Here is a 16,415-nt window from a genome sequence, read left to right as displayed (position 1 = left end):
TCTTTTTTAGCTAAGTATAAGGGGATGGTTGTCTGTTTCGGAAATAGTCGTCCCTCTTCTATGGAGAGTGGCCGACTGTATGTCTAGACGGCATGCCCCTCTGGTGGAGTAAAATAACCAATGGAGAGTAGACGACCATAAAGGTACAGGCGGCATGCTCCTTTGAAGATAAAGAGTAAAATACTCAATGGAGAGTAGCCGACTGTAAAGGTACAGGCGGCATGCCCCTCTGTAGATAAGAGTAAAATACTCAATGGAGAGTAGCCAACTGTAAAGGTACAAGTGGCATGCCCCTCTGAATCAGTATCAAGTATTGAAATCATTTCAAGTGTTAGAGCATATGGATCACCTAGTTCCCTTCCATAAAGGATGGATGGTGTTATTAATGAGAGTCGGCTGCTTTCATAGCTACGAGACTTCATTGTATAAGGGGGTCGGCTACTATTCATGCCACCTCTCTTGCTTGATAGATTTTCACACAAATAAGTGGAGGACGGTCTTCAGTAAGGTGCCGCCTAAACAGAAGGGAGACGGTCTTCAATAGGGTGCCGCCTAAACAGCCGGTTTTACTAACCTTAGGCAATTTTTTCCTTTTTTTTTTTTTTTTTTTTTTTTTTTTTTTTTTTTTTTTTTACTTGCAATCATAATAATGATAATGTGCTTATGGTGACAACTCACACATAAGATGAGACTTCCTGAATAATCATGCGGCAGGTTTTATACGATATGCAAGGCGTCAAGCCCCACACATGTTTGCAATGAACAAGCAATCGACTACTCTTTGGGTTTTGAGGTCCGCTGCTTGAGCTACGACGCTTTACATGCCGCCTGCTCAAGCTTCACATCCGGCCAAGCATGGTGCCGGTCTCCTTTGGTGGTTGATCAAAGAGAGCTGGCTCTCTCATAGCACCAAGATACGAGGGGGTGTTTTCAATAATCATTTGGCATGCCGCCTATTGTATGATGTCGATTGCCGAGCCACTTGTATATAGCTTGCATATTCACAGGTGGCTTATTATGCCGCTTGTGTTTCTAATTCATCTTCAGTGTTCTACTCAGCAAGGAGTCTATCAAACATACGGCTTTCGCCCCTTGCTTGTGCTACTGCCGGATGCTTTAATTATAGGTGCCCATGCTCCACCTTGTACTTTGTCAATGATTTCAAAGGCCGGCTGGTTCTGCCGTGATGTGCCGGCTGTTTTTAATTGCCGTATAGCCTGACTTGTGATGGTAGCGAGAGCCGCCTGTTATGAAAATTTACAAACTCTCAAGATTAGACGCCCGCTCCCGTCTTGTGTATTTTTCCATGCATAACGAACACACTCTTGTCTTGCTGTGCCTTTGCTTGCTAGCTTGTGGCACAAATTTATGCAATTTCAATGGTTCATTGGTTTAGTTTTATGAGCCTAGGACCCACACTGCTTGGGAGCTTTGATATATCAGGCGTCTAGGAGAGACAATAACATCAAATAGCTCTTGTTTATATGAGCGAAGCCATTCAGCTGCTTATTAGAGACGCTTGTCCTTGAAGTGCCGTATCACAACCTGTGCGACCACTCTTAAACTCCCAGGTGTAGGGAAGTATGCTACGCATTCCATAGTCCCGCATTCGTTTACTGAGTTAGCTGTGAATGTCGCCTGCTTATATGAACTAGATGGCTCTTGTAAACCATAGCCGACTGTTTTTGCGATGGCCATTGAGATGTGAGATGCTCGGCCCTCCACACTTGCCTAGTTTTCTTAATGCAAGCTAGGTAGAATTTGCAAGTAACACAACCATGATGAAGGCCGGCTGGTTTTGTTATGAGGTGACGGCTGTTCCGTATCGTTCCTGCCCATTAGATATTTGTAGCTGTCCATAAAAGAGTGTCGGCTGTTTCGAGCCATTCGAGTCTTGATTTAACGCTTGTATGTGTTTGAGATGAGAGCCATCAAGCTCTCGCTTACAAGTTTCAATAGCGGAGAGCCGAATGTTTAGGGTAAAATATGGCTGAACGATGTTTTGGCTGGGATGAGGGCTGGTGCCGCCTACTCAAGCCCCTGCTCAGTCCAAGCACAAAACTCGTAGTCTGAACTTACATAGCCTGAATTTACTCGACCATGACCCTTCGAAATTCAAGAATCACATAGCCTTAACTTACATGAGGAGCAGGCCGGCTGCTTCCATGGTTATAAGAACTTGAGCTTAGCTATGCTTTTAATAATCAATGGTTGTGAATGCCGCTTCGTTCTTTGCGAATGGTTTTAATGGCCGGTATCCTTCTTGTAGGCTAGCTGATAGTATGAGATAAGCACTTTATTTTAAAATAATTCTCTCGGCTGTCGTTGAATGATTATAGAGCCAATTGTATTGAACCAACCGCGTGTTGATTTTGGATGCTATGTAGTTGCGGCTGTTTTTGCTGGGTAGGTGCCGCCTATTTCTCCTTGAAACAGGGCCTCGTACAGTCGACTCACATGGTGCTTTGCTCTTAAAGGGCCGAATGCTTTGAGTGCCGCACGATTATTCTCAATTCTCAAGTGTGGCTCGGTTTCTCGCCTCGAACTCGGCATTTGGCCGCCTATTTTTGAAATGCTAGGGTCGGCTGTATCAAAGAGGAGCATTAGCGTCTCGGTTATTTTGAGGCCGCCTGCTCTGAAATCATTCGGACTTATGCCGGTTGTTTATATCATCCCAACACAGCCAAGTTCAATGCACGTTTCCTAGTGGCAAATACATGCTATGTATTCAATATACCATCTGGCTGCTTCGTGGCTTAACTTGTATACAATCAGCCGATATTAGCATTTCAAACACCTATATGTGCTGCTCCTATTAGCGCAGCTGGTCAACCACTCAAGCAGTACTACCGGGTTTCCTTGATATACGGTTGCCTATTATGCTTGTCCATTCGTTGCCGAGAGCTCTATTAGTGGCTTGCTAGACACATTACACTGGTTGAACACTCATGGAGGGTCGACTCCCTGAATACTCCCAAGAATCACTTAGCTTGATCTTTACATGTGGAGCATGCCGGCGATTTTCCATTTGTGAAGCTGCCCGCTGTTTGTTATAATCATGAGGGGCTAGGCTAAATGCCGCCTCATAAATAAAAAAATAACTTGATTGTGGCCTTGATAAGATAATGCAAACAGGCGTCAAATCCCAAGGGCTCCACTTCTTTGACACCTCTCTTTAATGTACAAAATGAGAGGCTTTTAATTGTGTAGTGGATTGCCACCTAAGGCTTTAAGTGGAGTTTTTCCATAGAATTAGTAAGTTAGGCGGCTCCCTCTTTTTTCTGTTTTTTTTTTTAACAATCATAATAATGATTAATAAAAATGAGTAATAATGACTTGATAACAATAGCTTACAAACCTATCCATACGACTTCTGGCATTCGGCCGTATGACGCTTGTAGTACTTGGCTGCCGGGCCGAATGCTTAGAGGCTGCTATCTTGCCGGCTATACTGATTGAGTGATGCTAGGCGCATCTAACTTCAATTGGGGGTGGTTACACTTGGCCGGATGAACAAGACGGATGGGTTTCCTCTTCCCTGGAGAAGGAAAGCAGTACTTTGTTAGGTCGATCACTGGTGAGTGTCTTGCCCTTGATTTTGGGTAAGGGGTCGCCTCACGATCCTTTGCAGGTTTCTTCCTCCCAGATTGGGAGGGTCTTCTGGCCGACTGTTCCTTTGCAGGGACAGGCACCCTTCTATTGATCAAGTCTTGGATCTTTCCTTTGAAACTACTCATGAGGGCCATGAGTTCATTCCTGGTTATAGGGGCAGATCCCTCGGCCGCCTGTTGATGATCAGGCGGCGGGCCTTCTGGTTTACTAGATTTAGCCAGGCAGTCTCCCCGTTCCCTCCTTTCGATGGGACGGGTGCGTCGAGCTCTGAGGGACCCGTCAGGGGCTGTGTGAGTCTCAACTTCATATTCTTCGTCGGTATCCTAGTCTGACTGGACAAGGGGGTCGTCCATGGGACGCTTGTCACTTAGAATCGGTACAGACTGTGATGCCATCTCGAAAGTACTCTCCCCACAGACGGCGCCAAAATGTTTCGGGGTTTTCTGATGTCCTGCGGGAGAGTTACAATTCCGGGACTGGTATCCTTGCGCCTGTACCTGCAAAACAACGAAGACTCCTTGTGGTGGGAGCTCCGCCTCCAACGGTCAAGTTAGTACTTGTTTGAGGAGTGATAAATGCGGAAAGTAAAGGTGGGAGATCTGGTTCCTCTAGGGGAGGAGTGATCAATATGTTTTGGTTTTCTCTAGGTGAGAGTCATTCTGCTGAATCCCCTTTAATGAGGATTAATTAAGTATTTATAGTCTTGAGAAGCGTGCCAATTTTAGGTTTAGGTTAACCAGGGCAAATTGGGCTTCTCTCGGACTTTGGGCCTTGGTGGCCATTTTGCCTATTTGGCATATGGGAGGCCACGTGGCGTGGCCTGATTATTCCATGTTGGACCTCTTAGGGTGACAAATGGCGGACGCTGATTGGCCCACGTGGTGGACACGTGGCAGGTGCGGATTGGTCCATTTGTCATGGGTAATTTTTACCCTAAACACCTCTCACAAGAATGATGAAGGCTAAAACAAATGATGCTCACACGGGATAAGAAATATAGCAAATACTAACAAAGGGAATCCTATCCACCCTAGAGACCAACACCATCTTACAAATTTCCCGTGAACTAGGGGTTCAAACGTCCTCAAAAGTTCTAAACTGTCTACCTTAGCTTGCAATGTGTCTAACTCAACCCAAAGCTTTCTCAAACCGTGCAAACCCTCATCAACTAGGAAGATAAGCATTCAAAGACACTTCGAGGCAAACCAATCCAAAAGAGTGAGAAAATTACACATCAAAAATCATTTCAAATTGTCATAATTATGCTTGTAACACAAAAAGGGGAAAACAAAACAAAAGAAAGAGGATGAAATAAAAAAGGTTCACATACGAGGCATATAATTCAGTTAAATATCAATCATCATACAAGTGATCGTTCGATAACAACATCAAAGATCCCAGGTTCCATAGAACCAAAAGCAAACATCCTCGAAACATTCAACTTTTTCCTAAGCTAAACCTAAGCTAAACACCCAAGGAAAAAAAATAAAAGAGAGGAAACATTAAACTTCTTCCTAAGCTAAACCTAAGCTAAACACCCAAGGAAAAAAAAACACCGAGGGGGGCTCGAATTGCCCTTTGAGTTCCATTATTTCCATTTTCAAGCTTTAAAAGTTAGCCAAAATGAAAGAAACGACTGAGATGAAACAAAATAAAATAAAATAAAGTGAAAATCAAAGAAAGAAACTAAGAATTTAAACAAAATGAAGAAATAGGAATAAAATAAGATAAACTAAAAGAAATTTGGATTAAGGGAAGTTTGGACTATCAAGAGTTTGAATTTTTCTTCATGGGAGCGCCATCACCTACACAAAAACTTGAAAATTCATTAGCAAAAACTTTCAAAATCACCCAAGGACATAATCATCACAATCAAGTAGATAAATCAACATCAAAACATGATAAAGCCAACCGAACGATGAGAGCTCTACCACCTACAATGAAATCCCCCCCACACTAGCCTGATGACAAGCCTTCCCCCACACTAAAACAATGCACCGTCCCCGGTGCGCCAAATTAAAAACATTGGGAGGGGACAAAGGGAAGAAATAAAGAACAAGGGGGGCTATTGGCCACTAGGGCCGGTTCCGTCATCATCTCCATCAACCTTGGTGTCGTAAGAAAAACCGTCCGGAAGGATTCCGTGTGGGTCCCAACCACCGGAGTAACCCAGAGGCCAACCATAGTGACCTCGGAAGAGGTCCTGTTGCCATTGAGGCAACGGGTCGAAAGGGGCGGGAAGCTAAAGAGGGGAAGGGTTGGTAGGGTCAACATATGGATAGTTAGGGTCACCCCGAAAATAGCTCCCCCCCTGGGGCACGATAATCGTACCCGGTTTCCGTTAGGTAGTCTACCCGGGGAACACCGTGGGAGGAGGGCCCTTGCCAATAGGGCCAAGTAGGTTGTGATCCCTGCCACCCAGGGACCGACCCTTGTTGGGGTGGCCAATAGGGGTAGTTTATCGGGGGGGTGACCTCACCCCTATCCACGGCCGCACCATAAAGAGCTTGGGTTTGGATAAACATACCTTGTTGGTTCTCCATTATGCTCTGCATGCCAAGTTGCATGCTCATCATTTGTTGTTCAAGGCTACTCATGCCTTGATGATGTTGATGTTGCTGATGATGATGATGTTGTTGTTGTTGTTGTTGTTGTTGCTGCTGTTGCTGTTGCTGTTGTTGTTGTTGCTGCTGCTGCTGTTGTTGTTGTTGTTGTTGTTGTTGTTGCTGTTGTTGCTGTTGGCCAACTTTCATATTACTTAAGCCACCAAGAGCAGTGGGTAGCACACCATTATCTTGCGGAATCTTCCATACATTACTTGCATTCCGCTCTAGGGATGTACAACTGGGGTATGACAAGATACAATAGTGCTCTCGGTCAACTATCCAGGCATGAAAATTGTTGGCATCTGAAGTTCCTTGGAGGAACCCCGACCTTCTCATCTGCTGTATGTTGATGAATAGATCTTTGTCGGCCCCAACTTGAGTGCACGAGGGGAAGAGGCGTTCATAGTTGAGCTTCTTGGCAATCCTTGTAATCATCCCTGCGAGGTAAATTTCTCCAGTCTTGTGGCCTGACTTGATTGCCTCGTAGCACAAGAAGAACCAGTACCCCATATTGAGTCGCCCTTTCAATTCCTCCCTAGTGGCAACCCATAAAGTAAATAGCTCCTCATGCGAGAGCTTGTTCAAGTCCTGCTTGCTAAACACCGCAAACCCCAGAATGTGGTGTAGAATACAAAGCACAGGGTGGATAATATGGTTGGCCACTGAATACCTGGTGTTGAACTCTTCAAAGTCGGTAATCGTTTGCCACCATCTAAATGCATCGTACTCAGGGAACAGGCTCAACGAAGGGGCAAGGAGGTCCGCCTCAGGGTTCAAATCCAATAATACATTAAGATCACTCAGAGTCATAGAGTGCATGTTGTTGAAAAGTTGGAAGGAAATTTGGAAGTCGTTCCCAAGAGGTTTTTTTTTAAAAGAGGCCAAGAATTCGAAGGTGGGCTTCTTATAAGTTCGGTATTGATGTTTGATGAACTTACTAATCCCCAAGTTATCAAGGAGCGACCTTATATCGTCGTCAATCCCTAAAGCTCTCATGGAGCGTTGATCATAGTGTCGGGAGGGATTTAACTTTCGTCCGTGAAGGTCATTGAAGAACTTAGCATGGACCTTGTTCTAAAATCTCAATCTAGGGGGAACATTAGGTCCTTGAGCTTGAGTTTGTTGGGTACTCGGTTCTTCAACCGTTAACCTGGGCTCCTTTCTGCTCTTTCTTTTGCTCATTATGTTCAACCAATACAAAAAACCCAACCAAAAGGAGAACTACCTTCGAACTTAACCAACAATTGGAAAACAACAACAACAACCTAAGTCTCAACAATCTGCAAAAGGGTTAGTGCTAACAACTAACCGTACAAATATAACGCCCAAGACAACAAGAATCAACAACAAAGCAGTCAATCAAAACACATTATGATAGTAAGTAATTCTCATGAAATTAGTTGCATTATCAACAATACAAACACCAAATTTCTAAACTTAATTTCATTAAAATCGCTTCTAAAACAATAGTATTAACAACAATGTCCCCAAAATCACTAAACTTCACACTTATAACCAACAAATCCTTCTCAAAGAAAACCAAAATCACATGCAATTCACTCAAGCTAATTCATGTTTAATAACTAAAAATTTTGCATAAACAAGTGAAATTAAGTAATAAAATAGCAAAATTTATAGTTATACCACTTTGTAGAAGCTTGAACACCACTAAGAGCCTCTAAGAACTCCACATTCAATGAAGCTTGCAAACCATGAAAATGGGGGATTTTTGGGTATTTTGGAGAGCGAAAGTGGGTGAATTTGTGAGTAGAGGGAAAGTTTTTGATAGATTTGAAAGAAAATCAATGGAATTTGTGAGAAATGGGTGAAATTTGAAGGTTAGGGTTTGGGTTTGTGAGGAAAGAGAAGAGAGCATGAAAATTTGGTTTTGAAAATATGAGAATGAAATCGGGAAGAAGAGGGTTAAAACCCGATTTTCCTGCTCTGCGCGCTCGCACAGGTGAACACGCGCAAACTCTCTGTCTCGAACCTCAACTTTTGATTAAATCTATGCGGGTTTTGACAGTGAACACGCGCCCGCACAGAAACCATGTGCGCCCGGACATAGGTCGCACAACAAGTCGCACAAACTTTCTGCCTCGAGCTTCAATTTGTGAATAAATCTGTGCAGGTTCTGACAGTGCTGGCGCGCCCGCACAGATCACATTGCGCGCCCGCAGAGATGTCACGCACAGGGTCGCATAGAGTAATTTCGATTTATTTTCACATCTTCAAAATAGAAAATCCTTGTTCCTTCATCATCCAAACACTTATTAACCAAAAAGGTGAAAAAAATAATCAAATTCAAATTCAAATTCAAAAAGGAGAAAGTGTAATCGGAATATTCTAAAAAAAAAGATTAGAAAGGAGTGAGAAATTTGGGTTGCCTCCCGAGAAGCGCTTCTTAATGAGGTCACTAGCTTGACCATGAGAAAAATCCTTCAAGTGGGAGGCTTGGGATCCAAAGGATCAAGCAATATACATTTGATGATACCAACTTCTTCCTTGCAAAAGTAATGCTTTAGACGATGACCATTAACCATAAACTTGTTACCATCCGCATCTAACTCAAAGGAGCCATAAGGAGTAGTCTTTTATATCACAAAAGGACCCGACCACTTTGACTTGAGTTTACCCGGAAACAAACGAAGCCTTGAGTTGAAAAGCAAAACCTTGTCTCCAACCATAAAGTTCTTGTTTTGAATATGTTGGTCATGCCAATTTTTGTTCTTCTCCTTATATAACCTTGAGCTTTCATAAGCATCATCTCTAAGCTCTTCAAGTTCAATGATCTTAAGCAATCTCTTCTCACCGGCCAACGATAAATCCATATTGAGCTCTTTGATGGCCCACCAAGCCTTGTATTCCAACTCAACCGGCAAGTGACAAGCCTTTCCATAGACCACCCTATTGGGGGTCGTGCCGATTGGAGTCTTGTACGCCGTCCTTAGAGCCCATAGCGTGTCATCAAGTTTGAGAGACCAATCTTTCCTTGATTTGTTCACCATCCTTTCAAGAAGATTTTTGATTTCACGATTCGAGACCTCCACTTGTCCTTGAGTTTAAGGGTGTTAAGGTAATCCAACCTTGTGATGAACTCCATACCTCTTGAGAAGAGCTTCAAATTGGTTTTTGGCGAAATGGGAGCCTCCATCACTAATTAGCACCCTCGAAACTCCAAACCTAGAAAATATGATCTTCTTTAGGAGCTTAAGCACAACCTTGTTGTCATTGGTAGGTGAGGGTATGGCTTCAATCCATTTTGTTACATAATCGACCGCTACCAAGATATATAGATTCCCACAAGAAGAAACGAAAGGCTCCATAAAATCCACCCCCCTAAACATCGAAGGGTTCAAATTCTAAAACACTTTGTTTGGGCATTTCGTCCCTCTTGGTAATGCCTCCGCTCATTTGACATCTATCACATTGCGCAACGAATTGGTGGGCGTCTCTATGCATTGTCGGCCACCACAATAAGGATTGAGAGATTTTTTCCACTCTTTTGTCAACACCACTATGTCCTCCACATGGTAGTGAATGGAAATGCTCAAGAACACCTTGAATTTCATGATCTGGAACGCACTTTCGATAAAGGTTATCTCCACATTGCTTGAATAGGTATGGGTCATTCTAAAAGTATCTACTCACCTCCTTGAAAAACTTCTTCTTTTGTTGAGAAGAGTACTCCGGGGGAACGACTCCACACGCGAGATAGTTGGCTATATCCGCGTACCAAGGGGTAGAAATTGACACCAAAGCCATGAGAGCCTCGAATCCTATCTCATCATTAATCGGTACACCCTCCTTATTTTCAAATGGTAGCCTAGACAAATGATTCGCTACATAGTTCTCCGCTCCCTTCTTGTCCCTTATTTCCATGTGAAAGTCTTGGAGAGAGAGAACCCAACGGATCAAGCGAGGCTTTGCTTCTTTCTTGGTCATGAGATACCGCACCGCGATGTGATCCGTGTACACAATAACTTTTTAGCATATGTGATAGGACCGAAACTTATCGAATGCAAACACTACCGCTAACATCTTTTTCTCCATTGTTGTGTAATTCCTTTGAGCCTCATCTAGTGTCCGACTTGCGTAGTAGATGACACATGATTTTCCTTGTTTCTTTTGACCAAGAACGGCACCTACTGCAAAGTAACTAGCATCGCACATTAGCTCAAAAGGCTCCAATCCGGAGGTTGCACAACAGGAGAATAAATGAGAGCTTCCTTGAGCTTACGAATGCCTCAAGGCAAGCCTTATTGAAGTATAAAACAACCTCTTTTTTGAATAATTCGGTCAAGGGTTTGACAATAGAAGAAAAATCTTTGATAAACCTCCGGTAAGAACTGGCATGCCCAAGAAAAGCCCGTACCCCGTGATGGAAGTAGGAGGGGGCAACTTTTCAATCACCAAAACCTTGGCCGGATCTACTTAAATGCCATTTTTTTAAACCTTATGGCCGAGGAAAATGCCCTCCTCAACCATAAAATGGCACTTTTCCCAATTTAAAACCAAACTCGTCTCTTGACACCTTTTCAAAACTTTTCAAGGTTAAAAAGACAAGTGTCAAAAGACAAGCCACCAACACTAAAATCATCCATGAAAACCTCAATTTCTTTTTCAAGCATCTCAGAGAAAATGGAAGTCATGCATCTTTGAAAAGTAGAGGGAGCATTACATAATCCGAATGACATTCTTTGGTATGCAAATGTCCCATATGGACATGTGAAAGTAGTTTTCTCTTGATCACTTGGATGGATAGGGATTTGGAAAAATCTGGAATACCCATCCAAGAAAAAAAAGAAAGCATGGTTAGAAAGCCTTTCAAGCATTTGGTCCATGAAAGGGAGAGGAAAATGATCTTTCTTGGTGTTTTTGTTCAATCTCCTATAATCAATGCACATTCTCCACACGGTCACCGTTCGGGTGGAGATTTCCTCTCCCTTTTCATCCTTGATTATGGTCATTCCACCCTTCTTTGGAACCACATGAACCGGCCAACCCATTTGCTATCGGAGATAGCATAGATGATGTCCGCCTCACGTAGTTTCAAAATTTCTTTCTTCACAACCTCTTGAAGGTGGGGGTTCAACCTTTTTTGAGGTTCAATGGAGGTGGAATGATCATCTTAAAGATGAATACGATGCATGCATAAAGAAGGGATAATACCTTTAATATCATCAATGCTATACCCTATCACATCCCTATATATATTTCCTTAAAACATCAAGAAGTTTTTCCAAATTAAGACCATCTAGGGTAGCATTGACAATAATAGGGTATTTTCCTTCCTTATCAAGAAAAGCATATTTCAAAGAAGGGGGATGGGGCTTGAGTTCTACCTTGGGAGGAGGCTTAGAACTCTCCTCCAATTTCTCCTCCTTGGACTCAAGCTCGGTCTCAACTTGTTGTTCAACTTCCTCCTTTGAGGATTCCTCCATTGCCATGACAAATTCTTTAGCTTTTTGAGAGTGGAACTCTTCTTTCCATGTAAGGGCTTCAGTCATTGGATCTTGAGGCCTCATCACGACCCTCCCCAAGCGATGTAGCTCCTCATTTACAAAATCAACTCTCTAGCATTTTTCAACCATGGGGGTCTTGAGCAACTTCGAAAATTCAAAGACAATTTTTTCATCGGCCACTTCACAAGTGATGGTGTTGTTCTTGCAATTGATGACCGCCCCCAAAGTTTTAAGAGCTTCACGTCCCAAAATCAAAGGAGTGTTAACATCTTCCTTCATATCCATCACTACAAAGTCACAAGGCACGTAGATGTGCCCCACTTGAATTGGAACATCCTCAAGCTCTCCACAAGGTAATTTCACCGATCGATCGGCCAATTGAATTATCTTCCTTGTAGGGATCATCTCAATATTGAGTTTTTGAGCAATGGATAGAGGGATTAAACTAACACTTGCTCCAAGATCAGCTAAGGCGCCCCTAGCTTCCATGTTCCCAATTTTCACCGGTAAAGTGAAACTTCCCGGGTCTTTTTCCTTCTTGGGAATCTTATGTTGGACAAGAGCACTCACTTGATGTGGAAGGGTGATAAGCTCATCATTGAGCTTCCTCTTTTTGGTGAGAATATCTTTGAGGAACTTGGAATAAGATGGAATTTGTGTCACAACTTCAAGAAAAGGGAGTTTGATATGTAAATTTTTCATGACACTAAGAAACTTTGTGAACTTGTCATTCAACTTCCTCTCTGCAAGCCGACCGGGAAAAGGAACCGGTCCATCAAGATTCCTAGCCTCACTAGGAATTGAAGTTGTCTTCTCATTGTCAATCTTCTTCTTCTCCGAACCTCCATCTATCTCATCACCTTTTTCTTTCTCACCTCTCTTGTTTTCATTCACACTCTCCTCTCCTCCCTTCTTTTCCTTACTATCCCCTTCATTTGGTCCTTCATAGGAAGGTCCCGACCTCAATGAGATCGCCTTTCATGTATCGGGTTTTTGGTTGTGAGATGGGTTAGGTTTTAGTTGTCCAGGTAGAGTGGATGGTGAATTGAAAGGAGTTCTCTCGGCCAATTCAGCTAGTTGTGAATCAACCATCTTGTTGTGAGATATTATCTCTTGAATTTGGTTCCCAAAAGATTGCATTTGCGCATGCATGGCTTGGAGGAGTTGAGTTTGAGTTAGCTCCGCTTAAGGTGCTTGTTCTTGATGGTTTCTTTGAGGTGCTTGGGTTTGATTGTTTTATTGGTTGTTCCTTGGATAGCTTCCTCTTTGGTTTTGGGGTTGAGATGGATGTGGATTTTTATATTGAGGATTGGAGTTATAGGAAGGTTTAGCTTGTTGGTTCCATTGTTGAGGTTGAGGTACAAACCCGGGTGGTGGTTATCTCCAAGCTACTCCACCGTCGCTTCCTCTAAATCCCTCTTGCCTTGTGTTTTATGTCGCTACATGTTGGGGGCTTAAACCTCAACAATAAGATGTATCATGGTTCGTTCCTCCACAATTTTGACAAGAGAAAGAGTTAACTTGAGAAGAGCTTGCTCCACCACTTGAACTTGCGTTCACACTCGTGTTTAATTTGGAAAGCCCTTTTGTTAGTTGATCAATTTGATGTTGTAATTGATCAACTTTCTCCAATTCGTAAATACCACCTCTCTTTGAAGCGTTTCTTCTTCGCCCCCCCAAGAGTAATTCTTTGCTACCTCTTCTATTATGGCTTCAACTTGATTTTGATTAATTGACCACCGCCCCCGCATCCAAATTGGCTCTTGACATGGGCTCCAATCCGTCGTAGAAAAACCGCATGAGCAACCCTTGATTGTACTCATGGTGGGGACATGCTTGCACCAACTCTTTGAATCTCTCCCATGCTTCACCAAGACTTTCATCGGCCTCTTGCTTAAATGATGCAATTTTCCTTCTCATTTCGGCGGTCTTCTCTTCGGAGATAAAGCGCTTCAAGAACGCCTTTACAACCTCCCTCCTTGTTGTGAGAGAGTTAGGCTTTACTTGCTTTAGCCATTTCTTTGCTCGTCCGGTGAGAGATTGTCAGAAAAGGTGCATACGAATGTAGTCTTGACTCACTTCATTGGTTTGCATCATTGCGCACAATTCAAGGAATCGGTCCAAATGTTCAATAGGGTCCTCACTTGCACTTTCGGAAAATTGCTCCGATTGGACCATTCGAGTATATTGTGGATGGATTGAGAAGTTGGTTTCCGTGACAGGTCACAAAATCCCTCCCGTGAGCTCATAATCCTCCGGATTTCCAAACTCACGAAACAAGACATCATTCTCTTGTCCCGCTATTAATTTGCGTGGTGAACTGAAGAGTAAGTATCACTCTCACTATCAACTACATCACCAAAACCTCTTACATCGTCTTGATAAAGCCTACGGACTTGTCTCAAGGTTCGGTTGATTTTGTGATCAATTTGATGTGAGGGTGCTCCTTGAGACCTCCTAAGCATTTACCAAAGCTAAGCAAACAATTAGCAATGACAAGGATGATAAAACAAAAAAAAAACAAAAAGAAAAGAAAGCAAAATGACTCTAACAAAAGCAATAATATTCGCTAAACAAGCCGCTTCCCCGGCAACGGCGCCAAAATTTGATAGGGATAAGATAGGTTGTTATGCTACCACCCTAACCAAATTAATAATTTATAATATCTAAACCTACACTAAACTAGTTAGTGGCAAGTAAAGGGTCGAACCACTAGGGACGCACGCTAATTCAACATCAAATATCACTAATGCAAGAGTGAAAAGGGGATTGTTTTGTTTGTTTTTTTGGATTGTAAACACTAGAACTATAAACAAACAAGATAAAGATGATTGAAATCAAGAGAGAACGACGCTAGGGGTTCGGGGGTGTCAAACATGATTAGAAAGAGGGGAACAATCATAGTTATCATGATGAACATGCCAAAGAACACAAGATTCTACCTAAACAATTCATTCTCATGCAATAGTCTAGACAAATAAATGAAAGAAGTCTATGCTAATTAGGATCATTCTCATGCATCCTATTAGACTCAAGCAAATCAAGAGAATAAAGAAGCACAATACATGAAACTCCATTTTAACAACTCTTTCTCATGCAATCATTAAAATAGAGGTGATCTTAATCTAGTTCAAATCATTTTCATGCATTTAAACTAGAAGGCAATCAAATAAAGTGCAACAATAATCTCAAGCCATTAAAAATCGTGTCTTTCATCAATTTAAGGCATGTAATCAATCCAAATATCTTCATTCAACATCATTCAATGCATATTTCACACCTCCTTCCCCTAGCTAAGAATTTAGCCTAGAAAAGGGGGAATAAACATGATATCAAAACTAGAAATAAACACCAGAAACTCAAACAAAACATGATTGAAATAAATGAAATCAATAATAACTAGATAAACTAATAAGATTAACAAAAATAAGTAAGAATAAAACAAATAAATAATATTAAAGGAAAGGAGAAGAGATAACTAAAGAAAGGATTAAAGAAAGATGAAAACTTGGATACTTGCTCGATTGATGTGAGATTAAAGCTTGAGCAAAGTTGAATACAATAAAGGAAGCTTGAATAACAATCTATTTTATCTCTCTAGATTAGGCTAATGTTCTATCGAATTAGTACTAAGTCTTTTCAAGTACAAAGAGTCCAGTGTATATATATGTGGCTCCCCCCGAAAAGAAAGAGACTTGGACAACAAGGCGCAAACAAATCGGAAACCCAGCTGTGCGCGCCCGCACAGATGAGCTGCGCGCCCGCACATAATGTGTGTGCGCCCTCTCAGCGTAGTGCGCGACTGCAACTTTGAGGGTACGGGGAAAATGTGCGCACCTGCACATTAGTCCTGCGCGCCCGCGCATTAGGTGTGTGCGCCCGCACACAAGTCGCGCACAAGGTCGCGAAAACTCTCTTGTTAGGCTCTGTTTCTTCAGTCTGGGTGTGCGGGTTCTAACAGGGCTGCGAGCCCGCATAGCCTAACATGCGCGCCCGCACAGAAGCCGCACAGCACCCCGCGCACAACAGTTAGCTTAGCTTCTTGATATCCTCTTTCTTTCGGCACATAATACCTACAAAACCAAAGCATGGAAATCAAAATAAAAACAATGAATGAAGACTAAGAGAAGGGAAGACAAGGGAGAAAAGAAAAAAGGAAGCAAAACTAAGTAAAAATGCTTAGAAAAAGGGCCAAACAAGTGCAAATAAGGGGAGAATCCTTAGAGAAAAAGGATAAAAGAGTGGCATATATGCCACTCATCAGTTACACATGACTCCTTTCTGAAATAATATGATTCATCCAATTATAACAATATTTGTTAAGTACCATGTAAATTTTCGGACAGAGCCAACATTAGGATGACTTAAGTAAAAAGCATACATTAGTTTTTGGAAATATCTTATAATGATTTAGAATATTACATACTACAACAAATATGTCTTATTGGACATCAGAACTAAGAATGCCACGTTAGCCTTAGTTTGTTAGAGCTAGTTACAAGCTGCAACAACTTGCACCAATTATGTTGTAACTAACTTCTTTCTATTTATGTATTTGTTTCTAGACTTCTCTAGAATGTTCTAAATTATTTATTATTGTAGTATATATACCCAAATGTGATGTAAGAATATTCATTCACATATAATAAATCACATTCTATTTTCTTGTTCTTCATGTTTTCTCTGTAATTTCTCTGAAGTTTTCAAAAATTCGGTTCAGTTTTTGAGATCA

At 42.0% G+C, this 16,415-nt stretch overlaps 1 protein-coding gene across 1 annotated transcript; it reads right to left on the bottom strand.

Moving 5' to 3' along the window:
- Positions 1-8,812: 8,812 nt before the first annotated feature.
- Positions 8,813-9,226, bottom strand: LOC110733233. Its single transcript, XM_021913250.1, has one exon. The coding sequence runs from the start codon at positions 9,224-9,226 to the stop codon at positions 8,813-8,815; it is 414 nt and encodes a 137-aa protein (XP_021768942.1).
- Between the last annotated feature and the right edge of the window lie 7,189 nt (positions 9,227-16,415).

Source organism: Chenopodium quinoa, unplaced genomic scaffold, assembly GCF_001683475.1.
Source record: "Chenopodium quinoa cultivar QQ74 unplaced genomic scaffold, ASM168347v1, whole genome shotgun sequence".
NCBI classification, from domain to species: Eukaryota; Viridiplantae; Streptophyta; class Magnoliopsida; order Caryophyllales; family Amaranthaceae; genus Chenopodium; species Chenopodium quinoa.
Note: the sequence above shows the minus strand (reverse complement) of the source record. Positions and strands in the feature narration are given on the sequence as shown.

What these genes read in the sequence shown, in the direction of transcription:
- LOC110733233 (XM_021913250.1), bottom strand. Translation starts at nt 9,226, where the DNA reads ATGGTGAACAAATCAAGGAAAGATTGGTCTCTCAAACTTGATGACACG.